The 14,845-nt window shown below is 40.7% G+C and overlaps 1 protein-coding gene and 1 long non-coding RNA gene across 2 annotated transcripts in view; one reads left to right on the top strand and one right to left on the bottom strand.

Moving 5' to 3' along the window:
* Positions 1–1,719: 1,719 nt before the first annotated feature.
* On the top strand, positions 1,720–13,675 carry LOC308394608. Its single transcript, XR_013971254.1, has 4 exons — positions 1,720–2,095; positions 4,041–4,096; positions 12,964–13,078; positions 13,330–13,675. It is a non-coding gene; the product is annotated as an uncharacterized lncRNA (long non-coding RNA).
* Positions 9,882–14,845, bottom strand: part of LOC308394606 (OX-2 membrane glycoprotein-like) — a 36,431-nt gene continuing 31,467 nt past the window's right edge. The window contains exon 3 of the mRNA XM_080879007.1: positions 9,882–12,317. Within this exon, the coding sequence (XP_080735133.1) occupies positions 12,004–12,317 (314 nt within the window). The 3' untranslated portion in view covers positions 9,882–12,003. The remainder of the gene's footprint in view (positions 12,318–14,845) is intronic.

Here is a 14,845-nt window from a genome sequence, read left to right as displayed (position 1 = left end):
AAATTCAACTGAGTTTTGGAAACTGCAGCTGAATTTTTGCAATCCATGACTTTTCCAGCTTGAAGGCTGCTGAGAGAGCACAAGGAGTTCTCCCCCTGTACTATTCATGTCAGTGCAGGGGGTTCTCCTTGAGAGGCCAGGGTTGAAAAAGGGATGCTTCAGAACCTCCGAGGGTGTTATGCGCTGATTTGCATCCAAGGCCAACATTTCTTTGATTAGCCTTACAAATAATGTTTGGCCATTTTCCGGTCCTCGCCTAACTTTCAGCAGTTGTTCGAGGTCATCGAGACACTTAAGTTTTATCGATCGAGTTTCCTTGGATCGATAATCTGTCTCGTATTGAAATTGTTCTGGGGTCTTAAATGTCCAGCGCTGTTCCTTGTGGTTATCCTCGATGAAATAGCTGTCAGTGTACAAGCCAGACTCTAGGAGATGATCTGGTAGCTGACCCTGGGTTTCAATTATGAATTTCAAAACGTCATAATCGTCTTCCCCAGGATAGAGAGGCACCCCTGTAGCAAGCTCCACAGCTACCAGCCCTAGAGACCACATGTCAATTGCTTCATCATATGGAGTGCCAAGCATAATCTCAGGTGCACAATAACCAATTGTCCCCACACAGTCACCAGGAATCACTGCAGAGGTGTTACATGCGATGCCAAAGTCTATGAGTTTGACTCTGACTTGAGACTCACTGCGGTTCACAACCATGATGTTGACAGGTTTGAGGTCAGCATGCACTATTCCCACAGAACCCAGGTGGAATAGAGCATTTGCAAGCTGATGCAAAATTGGCCTGATTTCTCTCATTGGGAGACCTCGGTTATTCCGGTCCCCTATGTAGTCTGACAGGCTTTGGTCGAGGAGTTCAAAATTCAGGCAAATGCGCTCTCCATCGAGGAAATAGCCGTTCCATTCGACGATGTTGCACCTGTCTGGATCCAAGCGTCGTAGCTGCTCCAGGATGAAAATTTCCAGTTTTGCCTGGAGCAGAATTTCAGGGTCGCTCTTGTTGACTTTAACAGCAACAGTTTTGTTGTTTTTTGTATCGCGACATCTGGTTACAACACCAAAGCTTCCTTCTCCAAGGAAAGCCTCCACCATGTGGTGATCTCCCAAAATGGTCCCTTTAGATATTCCAAGCTCATCTGAGCCGAAGGCTGGGTTGGCTGACATGGTGTAATGTGTCTGTTTGCGCTGTGAATTGGTGAGAAACAAAACTGAACTTGTTTTGGTTTCTCTCGTAAATTGCTCTCAAAGCTTCTCAAAAGGGTTTTAGTTGCTGCAGGTCAACGTCCGTTAAGCATAAAGTAACAGGTGAGCGCTTCTATTTATAGGTTTTGGATCAAAGCAAAGTTATGACGTCAGAAAGGATCAAAGCAAAGTTATCACGTCACAAGCGATCGAAGCGATTCTAATATGTGCGCATGCGCACATATGAGAAGCGATCGAAGCGATTCTAATATGTGTGCATGCGCACATATGAGAAGCGATCGAAGGGATTCTAATATGTGCGCATGCGCACACACGTGCTTGTTTGTGTAATATTGTTCACACTAAACTTGACCCTAATCCATTTAATATCAGTCAATCAAAGAAAATGTTAGTTTTGGAAAATTTTAAAATGACATAACTGACAGTTAAAACATTTTTTGTTCATGTATTTGTATTTGTATTGTCTTCGGAATTTTTTTTTGCATACCATGTCAAGCTTTTCTGTATATAGTCATGTCGTAGATTTCGGAGCAAACAAGAAATTGAATTGGATTTTAATATTGCAGTGCTTGGATTTCGGATTTGGTGCTTAAAACTTCTTGAAACTGTAACCGTATTTCATTCACCACAAAGAACTATCTGATTGAATAGTTTTCTTATCAGATAGAGAAATAAAACGAGTCGCAAAGTCTAAAAGCAACATTTGTCTGCCTGGGCTGTACCTCTGCACGTTAGTCTGTTTCAATGTGTGACCCCCCACCCCCTCCCTGATCAGTCGGGGGTGAGTGCGCTAATGTGCCTGGAGGCCGTTTTAATGAGTGTTTGCTGGAAAACGAAAAATACAAGAAGGATTTGTACGTTTTCACAACGGGGGAGTTGCGTAAGTACTAGTAAATAATTTTCTCGAGTGTGTACGTTACACATGTTATTTGTTTAAAATTGGTATTATTATTTTGCTAGCTAGCAAACTCGCGGGACAAAGGATTGAAGTGCACTCAGTGCGATACAATACGGTGGCGCTATTCTAACAGTTAGTTATTGCAGGGTAACTTGTAGAATATGCTGTGAATTGAACCAAGATTACACAGCAGTAGCAGTAATACGAGTTACTTCCCTCAAGTGAAAGCGTTAAACGTTAGCCCGATGCTTAACTAGCCAACGTCAGGCTTTCTGATTGAAGGCTAAAAGCGACGTTGTCACCAAGTAAACAGAATATTGATGATATTTTTGTGTATCGCTGCAGCCTTTTCAAGTATTAACCTGGTGTCTTTGGGAACAGCTTAGGGGGAAATGACGGTAATATGACTGAACCATATGGGAAGAAAGAATAGGCACTTTTTTGTGCTAGCGAAGTTTCCTGGCTTTCATTCAAAATCTGTTTATCATTAAACAATTGAAACATAATGGCTTCGAGCTGACATTGAGGCCTGTGGGGCACTATCAGCCACTGAGACAGTAGACAAGTGACTATTTCACACTTTAAGGCTGCCTGTTTATTTAAGGGAGATGAACAGTACATTCTAACTGTACATAATAATATCAATGATGATAGATTAAATAAATGGGTTTTTGAAAGACGCTTGTGCATTTTTAAAGTCTAAAGTGTTGAATTGATCTGAGTATGTCATGTGTTCAAAGCCTCTCCCAGTCAGTGCTGTTCTCTATGCCTGTCTTACTCTACATGATGTTATTAGCACAAACACTTTAAAGGTGATAATTAGGTCTACAACAATAACACAGACTGCAATGTAGTTAAGCGTCTTACAGTTAGTTTTGAATGAATGAACTTAAAAAACAACACAAGCAAAGATCTGTCTCCTCCTGTTTTTTGTGTCACATAAGAAAGAAGCATCAATATCTGATGAGAAGACTTATTAATTTGGCCTTTCACGTGGTCTTACTCAGGTGATGCGAAGTGAAATATGCATCCTTTTTATGGTAATGTGCTGGAAAATGTTGAAAATGGACATTAAACGTGCTTACAAAGTGCTTGAATTTGACCCTGAAAGGTGTATGAAGCCAGAAAAAGTCACACTTGGAGTAAAAACCTCTCATAGCAAGTTAATCATATTCAATTGATTTGATGCTTTCAGCACAAAATTTAGCCACACAGTCAGGACAGCGTCTGATTTACCTTCATCGGTAAACGTGTTTATGCAGTACATAGTAACAGTGTGGCTGAGTCCTCTGGTTCAAATCAGTTCCAGTACATTTGGAGATGTAAGTCTTAACCTTTCACATGCATCGGGAAGGAAAAAACATTTAATCTGCACAGTACTGCCGAAGTGCAGCGATACATTGTGAAGTGCACATTTGCATTTGTCATACAGTACCGATCAAAAGTCTTGAACCACCCCCTTATTTTTTCGTGTTTTGCCAGGTCAGTCTGTGTTAACGGTGTTATTAACTGCATTCTTCAACTAAAGAAGTGAGAACAAATGATGTGGGCTTTTGTTTTTTTGCAATAGGCTGCAAGTAAATGTGTACAGATACAATTTAAAATTGGTTCTTTGTTAAGTTTTCTGGTCCTTTCCGTGACTTAGGTGTCTGTTTATGTTTGAATGTTTCAGAGATTAGTGTGAAGGGTCTTAACAGACAAAAAGTGGTCAAATACAAGCCCTGGATTAAAAATCAGAAACTCTTTAAAAAGCCTGGAGAGCTATTCCTTAATACCACTTTAAAGATTACAGGGAAGTCCGGATCCCTGGAAGCAAATGAGGGATGGCTCAAGACTTTTGCACAGTGCTGTACATGTCATGTTCCCTGTTTTATAGCTCAGCTCAAACTGACACGTTCTCACTAACTGCTTCTCATTTTCTCCACAGTAAACTTTGACCACTTCCAGATACTGCGGGCCATCGGGAAAGGAAGCTTTGGAAAGGTAATGCAGCCTCCATTTTTCACGCCACTTGTATATTGTTTGCCCTTAATTACCCACCACGGTCGTCATCTCTAAAGAATCAGTGCAAGCGAAGCGAAATGTGCTGGGATTACACTTTAGTTCTCGTGTGCTGCTGTTATTTAATAACAGTTATAAATGCAGCTGATGTAATTATTTCTATAAAGTCAGTTAGAGGAGAGCCGATTTCTATTTCATCTCACTCAATCTAGGTGGGAATTTTGACCCCACGTCTCAATTTAATTACACAGCACATTGAATGTCTGGATGAGACTTCAGTAATGAATTCAGGACTGTGTGTGTGTGTGTGTGTGAGATACACAATTGGGGCTGCAGAGATTGGAATAGTTTACCTTCATTTGAAATATCACTGCCCTGTGCACATTGTCGGCTTTAAAATTCAAACTTAAAGAGTTTGTAAGTAAACTGGCTGAGATGAGACAGACGATGCACCGGGTCCTCGTCTGAGTGCTGGCTTTCAGTTGTGCTGTCTCTCTTGCCCAGCCATGCACACACAGACACTGTGCTACACTTACACAGTGAGACACATGCTCACAGAGACGTCCAGATACATTTTGTCCTTGCTGGAGGTCATCTTGTGTGTGTATTTTGGCCCACTGTGGCCTCACACCGAGCTCCTGCTGTTTTTTGAACACTTTAACAGCTAACAACTTTTAGCTTCCTGTTGAACACACTTAAGTGGTCACTCACTTCCTGTGCCCTGGGCAATAAGAGACGTTTTGTGTTTTATAATTTATTGATATGTTTGATCCTTTCTGACCTGCGTTAATGAAGCAGTCATTAGAGCACCATGTCCACTATAATAGTTCTGTAGTTTGTAGAGGTGGGAATCACCATACACCCCACGATACGATATTATCACAATACTTAACTCACGATACGATATTATTGCGATTTTTTTTTTTTAATATATTTTTGCAATATTCTGGGTATTGCAATACAATATTTTGTGATTTATCACATATTTTTTCTACTGCAGATTTTGTCCATAAAGGTAAACTTTATCATTATTCATTTTATTTTAATAATAAAGTCTCACACTCAGTCTTTCTCTCATGTCAGTCAGTTTTATTGCTGACAAAGTGAACGGTTTGTATAACAGTCTAGTAACCAACTTAACTGAACATAACTATCTGGTACAATTATAGCTTATAATAAAATATAATTTTACATTAAATAAAAAAGTTTTAAATTTAAATAAAATAAAACATTTATTAAATTAAAATAAGTAAACTGTCCTGTTTGTTGCTGCCCTAAAAAGTTAAACACATTTGGACAGTGAAGCAATGTCAGCATTCTTGCTCAGAAAAAGGAGCTGATCAACATGCTCTGAAGTCAGAGTGCTCCGTTTTGCTGTGACGATGTCTCCAGCGGTTGAGAAGACTCTTTCAGCCGAGACACTAGTACCTGGGATACAAAGGTATCTTTTTGCCAGCGTGGCCAGGAAAGGATAGACTTCCTCATGGGATTTCCACCAGCTTAGTGGGTCTTCTGTGAGTGCCAGTGATGTGACCTCCTGGTATCTTTTCACCTCCTCCTCAGCTGTGGCAGATAATGATTTTGGTGGGGCTCCAACATCACCATAAGTCTGACCAAGCAAGTCTGTTAACCCACGAGACTTCCTCATCTTGGCTGGTATGAGAGGGGGTCTGGGATTTTGTTCAGTCTCGTCGGGTTTCTCATGATGTTCATGGGCTTCTGGCTCACAGATGGGCTGCTGCCTCTTTTCTTCCTGTAGAAAACCCACACACATACAGAGAGAGGGAGAAAATAAATATTTCATATCTTTTAGTATGCAGTAATATGTTAGCAAATTATAATTAATGTATTTAATTGTTAAATAGAATATTACCAATATGACAAAAATATCACCGATCTACTAATATTGTAAGTTATTTAAATTATAACACCAGAATGTTTGCTTACCTGAAGGGTTATAGCCTCAGCAACCACTCTGGCATAGGTTTCCTGTCTTTCCTCCAGTGACAGGAATGGCAGGGTTTTAAAGCGTGGGTCGAGAGCTGATGCTGTGTAGAGGGTGTTCCTCTCGACTGTGCTGGCATATCTCTTCTTAAGATCTTGACTGATACTTTGCTTGATGTTTCTGACCAGTGCTGTGTCACCAATGTTGTCTTGGGTGTCGTGCAACAGCTGTGCTAGCAGCGGTGCTACGAGAGACAGAGTAGGATTCTTTTCCTCAGACATCACAGTAGTCGCGACTTGCATTGACTTCAAGGCCCGGACAATTTCTTCAGTGTTCCCAATATCCGTCTCATTTAGAGTAAAGATATGTGCTACTCTTTCTGACTTCGGGAGACAGCAGCGCTGCACAAATTGCAGGTTGTTGTTCAAGGAAACGCTGGAGCATGTCATAAGCACTGTTCCATCTCGTGCAGACGTCGGTCTTGAGCTTGTGAGTCGGGAGCTGTAACATTTTCTGTTTTTGCTCCAGAGTGTGGTTTGCCACTGTGCTTCTATTGAAAAACCCAGTTATGCGCCGCACTCTCCCCAAGACCCTGGCTACTGCAGGCAGGTTTAAGGCTCGTTGTGATGCCAGATTGAGCGTATGGGCGAAACACTTCACATGCAGGTATCCCGCTAGCTGAGTGGCAATTGTCATATTAGAAGCATTGTCGGTGACAACCACAAGATTTTTGTCGGCAATCCCCCATTCCTGTGCTGCATTTTGCAGGAGATTTGCAATGTTCGCTCCGGTGTGACTTTCATGTAATGTTCGAGTTTGGAGAACGTAAGACAGCAGTTGCCAGTCCGCTGTGAGATAATGAGCTGTTATAGTCACATATGAATCCACAGCCCGCGAGGTCCATGCGTCGCAAGTTAATGCAACCCTTTCTGCTGTGCTCAAACTTTCCTCAACTTTACGCTTCACATCTATGTAGAGATTGGGTACGGCTGTGTCGGCGAAAAAACATCGTGATGGTATCACATACCTGGGTTCCAGCGTCTTGATCATGTAAGAAAAGCCCTCGTTTTCCACAATGTTGTAAGGACGCAGGTCTTTGCAGATGAAGTACGTGATAGATTGTGTTATTTTCTTAGCTCGCTCTGAATTGGGAGATAGCTTTGCTAAGCTAAGAGTGTCCAGCGTTGGTTGATTTTTCAGTGGAGCTGATTCAGAGCTAGCTTTCCCGTCCGCGGTTAATGCTATATTTGGATGGTGCCGTGTAAGATGGGCCCTCATGTTCGTAGTATTCCCAGAGTACTTTATTTTCATACGACACACCTTGCAAATCCCGTGTGTCATATCCATCTCATTTGTTCCATCCTTGTTAAAAAATCCAAAGTACGTCCAGACGTTTGATTTAAACGCAGATGGCGCTTTTCTGATCTCTTTTTCTTCCTCCATCTTTGTTTGATCAATTTTCCCATGTGCTGACCTAACCTCTGCTGACCTCACTAGAGAAAAAGCTCAACCGCACCATCTGGTGGATTGGAAGTTTTTGGAACAAAATATCGATGTCTGCTGTCCCTGTATCGATACATTATTGGCAAACAAAATATCGCGATACTACGCAGTATCGATTTTTTCCCCCACCCTTAGTAGTTTGATGCTTGAGTCGTTGCAGACTTGTTGAAACTCCCTCACCCGTCAAAGCAGCGTCTTTGTTATTGGAGTCCAGCAGATGGCAGTGTTTCACTGTCTGACGGCTGTCTGAAGCTTCAGCTGGATTATTCGTTTGCTATGTTTGCCATGTTACAGTGGGGAGGAAAAACTCCGTTTTAACAGGAATATCTAGACATGAGTGATTACTGCAGTGGGGCACTATCTGTGCTATCTATAAGAAATGTTAGCAACAATAAAACTCTGAGGATCAGGGCTCCATTTCACTCCAGTGTTCAGTGGCATTTTAAAAGAGTGAATACCGACGCTGAATGTCTTTGTAAAGCAAAAGCACTTTGTTAGCCTTTACAGAGCAAAGCTATGGATCAATGTGCAGTGAAGAAAAATCGAGGTAGCCAGTCTGTCCTTTCCTAACCAATCACAGAGCTCCTTACATTGCACCATGTGGCTAATTTGCGTTTTACTGATATTGCTGGGCTGCTGTCAATCATATCATATATTACAACAGAGCATTGACCTTTAACCTGTTTAATTCATACTGAGTATTTAAAAAAAATGTATTGTCATAATAAATTCTGCCTCACTGAAACACCATTTTGCATTAGCCTCTATCACCTGACTTGTCACTGATGATATCACTGAGCAGGTGAGCGGTAGCGGCGGGGGGGGTGTAGGTGAAGCTCGTGAAGAACAAAAATTCTGTACGAGCAGATGCAGTGAGTCCAATAACCAGGGGTAACTGGAAATAAGGTGTTGTAGGTTGGCTTCCACAGTGTAAAGAGACGCTTCTCCCTCATGCTCTAACAGTTGGTAAATCAATTTAGAAGCAGAGTCGATAACGGCCTCCTGAAGCTCCCTAGGTGGGGTGACTGCCGCTGGATCCATATCTGGCTGGTCCGTACTGTCACGGCGGGTAAGGAGAGCCGTGTGAAAATAATAAATGAGGATCCAATCGCAGGCAGTAGTGGAGAAGTGAAGGTGGTTTATTGAACACAAAAATAAATATGGACAAACAGCAAATGGAGCAGGAACTAAACTAGACTGGAAACAACTAAACTACAGAGCACAAACCTGGACAAGAACGAGCAGAGGAGATGGACAGCAGGGAGAACACACGGGTGAGACATGGTGGATACACAGACGGACCAGCAACTACAATGACAGAGGACACGACTTAAATACACAGAGAAATACAGGGGAATTACACACAGGTGGTGGACACAGCTGGGAATAATCAACAAGACGAGACAGAGGTAAAACTGAACACACTCACATGAGACACAGACCTTCACAATAAAACAGGAACAAGAAACCATCACACTAAGACGCAGACTCGACATTGAGAGAGAGACAGAAAATGACACATGGAACTACCGTCTCGCCCCTCCCGGCAGTCTGTATAATTTAAGCTCGGGTAGTTTTTACACAGGATACGGGAGGATTATTGAGAAGAACCTAAGCAAACACGTGACAAGTTTTCAACAGGAATGAATGACAGTAAAAATGTTACCTCACAGATCGTTTTTATGCCATCAGTAATGAGCTGGTTTCAGCTAGACTGGACACACTCAAATGGCAAAGAAGGTTGTGTAGCCTTTGCAGAGAAGATGAAATGCATTCATGTAAATCAAAATGCATCTTTTAATTGAGGTAGAGGTTTGTCAGAGATATTATTCTCATAATGTACCTTTGTCCCAGCTGATTGCAAAAACCTCTTGTGTACCTCTTTTCAACCACTGGGAGGCGCTACAGCTTCATTCCTTTCACACTAAGGCAGCGGTAGGGAACTCCAGGCCTCGAGGGCGTCCCTGCAGGTTTTAGACGTTCCCTACCCCTGCACTAAGGCCTTTGAAATCTTCATTAACACTGAGCTTGAAATTTCTATCAGTCGAATGCAAAGGAGTCCTGTGGTTGTAGGACAGAGGTAGGGAACGTTAATCTGCCATCATTTAGATTATATGACAACAACCTTCAAATCTGAAGTCTCAGAAATCTGCTTCATGTACAAGTTCCTCCAATAATCAGGGCTAATATCACCAAATTGTACATAAACAGACTTTTACATGTTAAATATTTCTCAAATATGGGGAAAAAAACAATATAAAATACTATATTATTAACAAAATATCTTAAGATACAGCTACAAATTGCTTGAAACATTTGCAACGAAATATATAAAACAGCTTTATTGTCAGTGAGGACAAAGTTATAGTGATGCTGTGCTGGAGTGTTCAAAAGAAGACAGAGACATGAAGTATAAATATTGTATAATATTAAATATAAGAAAGAACAAAGTTATAAAAACATTAATAATTGAAATCTGCAACAATATTCACATAAAGTGTAAAATACAGAGTTAACTGTTTAATAGGTAAAGTTTAGGTCTTGCAGTCGAACAATGATCCCAAACACAGCAGCAAATCTACAGCAGAATAGCTGAAAAGCAAAGTCCAGTCAAAGTCCAGACCTCAACCTGGGACATTCAGAGAGCTGTGCTTAAATAAATGCCCACAAACCTCAAAGAACTGAAGCAACGTTGTAATGAAGAGTGGGCCAACATTCCTCCACAACAATATGAGAGACTGATAAAGTCAAGCAGAAAACAATTACCTCACATTCGTGCTGCTAGAAGTGTTTCTAGTTATTCACAGGACTGTAGTTTGAATTTAAAGAAATGTGAAAGTGCACTGAAATTAACATAAAGTTATTGCAATTTAAAAAAAAAAAATCAAGAAATCTAAGAGGAAGAAACAATGTAAACCACACAATTTTTTTCCTTATATTCTCCACACGGCAATGCACATAACAGACATAAAATATTTGCATTTATCAATAGAAAATATACAATTTTTCCATAGTCATAGCCAGGCCCGATTACTGCCAAACCTGTGCTGAATCAGTCACTTAAATAGGACCTGTCTGACAAAGTAGAGTAGACCAAAAGATCCTCAAAAACTACACATCATGGCGCAATCCAAGGAAATTCAGAAGCAAATAAGAAACAAAGTAATTGAGATCTCTCAGTCTGGAGATGCAACGTCAAGATGAACAGAATCCAGTTTCTGGGATCCTGAAGGAGAATGTCTGGCCATCTGTTCACGACCACAAGCTGAAGTGCACTTGATCCAAAGCACACCAACAAGTCCACCTCTAAGCAGCTTAAGTAAAACAAAATAAAGACTTTGGAATGGCTTAGCCAAAGTTCATACGTGAATCTGATTGAGGTGCTGTGACCTTGGAAAGGTGGTCCATACTCAAAAACCCTCCAGTGTGGCTGAATTACAACAATTTTGCAAAGATGAGTGGGCAGAAATTCTTCCACCACCTCATAAAGGACTCATTGCCAGTTATCCCAAACGCTTTATTGCAGATGTTTCTACTCAGGGTGGCCCAACCAGTTATTAGGTTTAGGGGGCAATCACTTTTTCCACACAGGGCCATAATAATGGCCGCCTTAATAATAAATGCCTTGATTTAGGAACTACTTTTAATGTTTACTTGTGCTATTTTGCAAAAAATAAAATCTCTGCAAAAACATCAAAACTGCTGACCGTCTGACCTCAATATGAAATTATTAATCTTTTGACAAAAAACATTTAAATTTGTAAAAAATAAGAAACCATAGAGGAACAAACAATGTTGTTTGCTACGTTCTAACATGGCAATCCAAATAACAGTAATGCAAACATATATATTTATCAATAAAAACAGATCGCCTTTCACTGTTACAAAAGTTAAGTATATCAATGTTTGTTCAGCTTTCATAAATGTAAGTTTATAAGTACATTGTACATTTTTTGGTAAAGTCCAACTTCTTTTAATACATGCAACACATTTCAGAACATTTGGGACAGAGACAACAAAAGACTGGAAATACTTCGTAAAAATCTGGTGAAACACTTTAAAGCCAGTGGGATAAAATGGGAAACATAAAATTTAATACTAGACAAAGACCGATTGAATCATGAAGCAAAGAATTAATAACTAAATCACAAGTAGAAAATGTTATGCAGATATTATTGGATAGATTTTGGTGTAGAAAAAAATGACAAGAAATCAAAAATGAAAGTTATCTCATCTTTTTCTGTAAAGAGTAGCCTACTGCAGAGCAGCAACGCTGACAAAGACCATCATCACCAATACTGCAGCTAATACAATGATCCAGGAGGAAACTTGAAAAAGCAGGAAAAATGTGACACTGATCAAAATGAATACATCAATTATTGATCAAAGAGAAAATGCATACTACCACAATGCATTGTTATTGCATCTCAGTTTCTCACCATCACTGATAATCTGACGTCTGCTGGACCTCAGGAATCGTCTCCATCACCTCTCTGTGAGGAGCAGAGAGCACTCGTGCTGCACATCCCACCTGTGTGCTGTGTTTACGTGAACCTGAGAGCACAGCTGTAGTGGTGACAGTGAATGTAGCGTTGGTGTTGGACACACTGACAGTGTTGTACTGTGAGAAGCTGAGGTCTTGTTGTGAGACACTGAGTGTTACAGTGGGAGCAGGTCGACCAGTGGCTGAACAGGAAACAACCCACTCTTCAGTAGAGTTTGACTCTCTGACATCAACAGCAGGTTCATGCAGCTCTGTGAAGGATCAGGAGATATAAAATAAGGAGTATATTGTTAAAGATACATTGACTTCTAACACATGTAACGCATTAAGGTAAAATTTCTTACCATAAGGATGTGTTACACGATTTATAAACCCCAGTTTGTTAATTATTTGTTCATTATTCATAACTATATACTTAATTTTTTAAAAATTAAGTGTTTTTGGTCAAATGGAATTTCTTTTTGGGTAATTTTAGCCCTCTGCCAAAATGTTTTAACCTTTCTGTCTCTAACAGTAAAACATCGTTCCTTTATCTTCTGTGTCTGGTGTGTTGGTCAGGATTAGCTAGCTTGGCAAAAAGTTCACATTAAACAATTAAAGTGTGTTACTGTGAGGTGTGTGTTCGTACTACGAGTCACAGCTCGAGTTTTCTTGCGGGTGAAGGTTTTTCACCTCGCTGTCATTCTTGCATAAAAGTGTTTGACCCCTTCAGAAAAAAAAAAACGAAATTTGGGATTATTTTTTGTTTTGTTCATTGTGTGTATTTGTTTCTACTTTTTACTTTTTCTTTTACTGTGTACAGCACTTTGGTCAACCTGTGTTGTTTTTAGACATGGTTATTGATTGATTGATTGATTGATTGATTGAATGATTGATATGTCTTTGATTAAAATACAGCCTACTCCACATCCTCCAAGTTACAGAGAAGAGGAACCATCTGGGGTGAACTTGTGCACTTGGTATTGGCTGTCATGGTCCCTGTGCCTCTCCGGCTCGCTCATGTTGGCCACAGGTTTGTTTTGTTTTCTCTCCTGCTTCCCTGGGTGGAGCTCATTGTGGGCTCTCACCCTTGGCCCACGCATCTGTGGTGATTTCTACACCTGTTGCTGATCAGGCGGCGTCCCCCTTGCCTATTTAACGCTGTGGCACGGAGTATTCGGCACTGGAATGTTGAACCTCCCATGTTCGTGCTCTCAGCTCTCCTAAGACAAACTCTCTCAGTGTTGCGTGGCGTATTGATCTAATTGGACTCTTTGTGTTTAGATCTCCCCAGAACTGGTGGCGGACCCTGACCTGTGATCCCTGTGTGTGTCAACATAAGTGGAAATTGGAGCGAGAGTGGCTGTGGAGAAGCGAGTGTGCGTAAGAAGAGGAGTGGCGGAGTTTGGGCCGAGTGGAGAGCGAGTGTGGATTCCTTCCCCTGGAGCCCTGAAGCCCTGCCCCATTCACTGTATATACACATCACTGTGGTTTCCCTCTGTGTTAATAAATTGTCAACCCTTTGCTTGCCAGAACGCTGCCTGCGTCTGAATCCATCTGTTAGCCCTGACATTGGATACCTGGAAATCAGTGACGGGACCATTAATGCTTAAACTTGTACACAGGTTTGAGAGCAACCACCCAAAAGCTTCTGCTAATAAATACTAGTCTGTGTTTGTGATGCAAATGTTTCTGGCTGTGTTAACAAACATTTAGTAAGGTGAGTGAGGAATATTAATACTTATTATTAGATCATTAGCAGACTGTAGAACTTGACTGCACGCCAAGGTGGCAGTTCAGCCATTTGATTCATGTTGCAGCAGCTCATGAGTGAATGAACATCGTGTAATAAAAGTACTTCTAGAAGTACATTTTTGCAAAAACGTACATTGTGGAGGAATGTAGGGAAGACACGAGGGAGCCCAATATTTTACTCAAACATTAATCGCTGCATCACACAACTGAACATTCAAAGCGCCAAAACCTAACCCTCTCACTTCCCGTTACACTGGGTACGAGTGGAGCTACCTGGTGGTATGTACTTACATTTATTTAAATTTACTTGAGTAGGGTAGAGTCATGCTAATGACCTAATAATTTTATTCAGGTGTGTTGCAGCAGAGATACATTTAAAAGCTTCAGGACGCTGGCTCTCAAGGCCTGGAGTTTGACACCCCTGCTTTACACAAAGATGGGTTAAATCACAGTGCAAAGAATGAATGAATAAATGAAATATAAAAAATAAATAATTATTAAATAGTCTTACACATCAATGTCATTGGTTGACTTTTGAAGTATTTGAATCCTTATTTGGTTCCCTGAGTGAGAGAAGGATTAAAACACTTTAAAATCAGTACTGAAAATATGTGCAGACATTACTAGATAGATTTAGGGTTAGAATCAATAAATCACTATCATGTTAATAAGATAAGACACATTACAAAACGACATACTAGAAAGTGAAAAGGTAACTTTTCTTCAAGCAGCATAGTGGAGCAACAGAAAAAGACAAACCCCAACACCAGCACTGCTGCAGCTATTACAGTGATTGAGGGAAAATCTGTGAAAAAAACAGAAGAACGTGACGCTGACCAACAATAATACATCACTCATGAAGTACTGAAGTCATTGTTATTAGATCCCAGTCAAATTTACCCAAGTATCATCCGTCTCTAGTCTAGTCTGTGGTATACAGAAAGAGTTTCTCACCACCAACAGATGTTTTTTGGACCTCAGGAATCGTCTCCATCACCTCTCTGTGAGGAGCAGAGAGCACTCGTGCTGCACATCCCACCTGTGT

Source organism: Rhamphochromis sp. 'chilingali', assembly GCF_963969265.1.
Source record: "Rhamphochromis sp. 'chilingali' genome assembly, chromosome: 3".
Classification (NCBI taxonomy): Eukaryota; Metazoa; Chordata; class Actinopteri; order Cichliformes; family Cichlidae; genus Rhamphochromis; species Rhamphochromis sp. 'chilingali'.
This window is presented reverse-complemented; position numbering and strand designations above follow the sequence as displayed.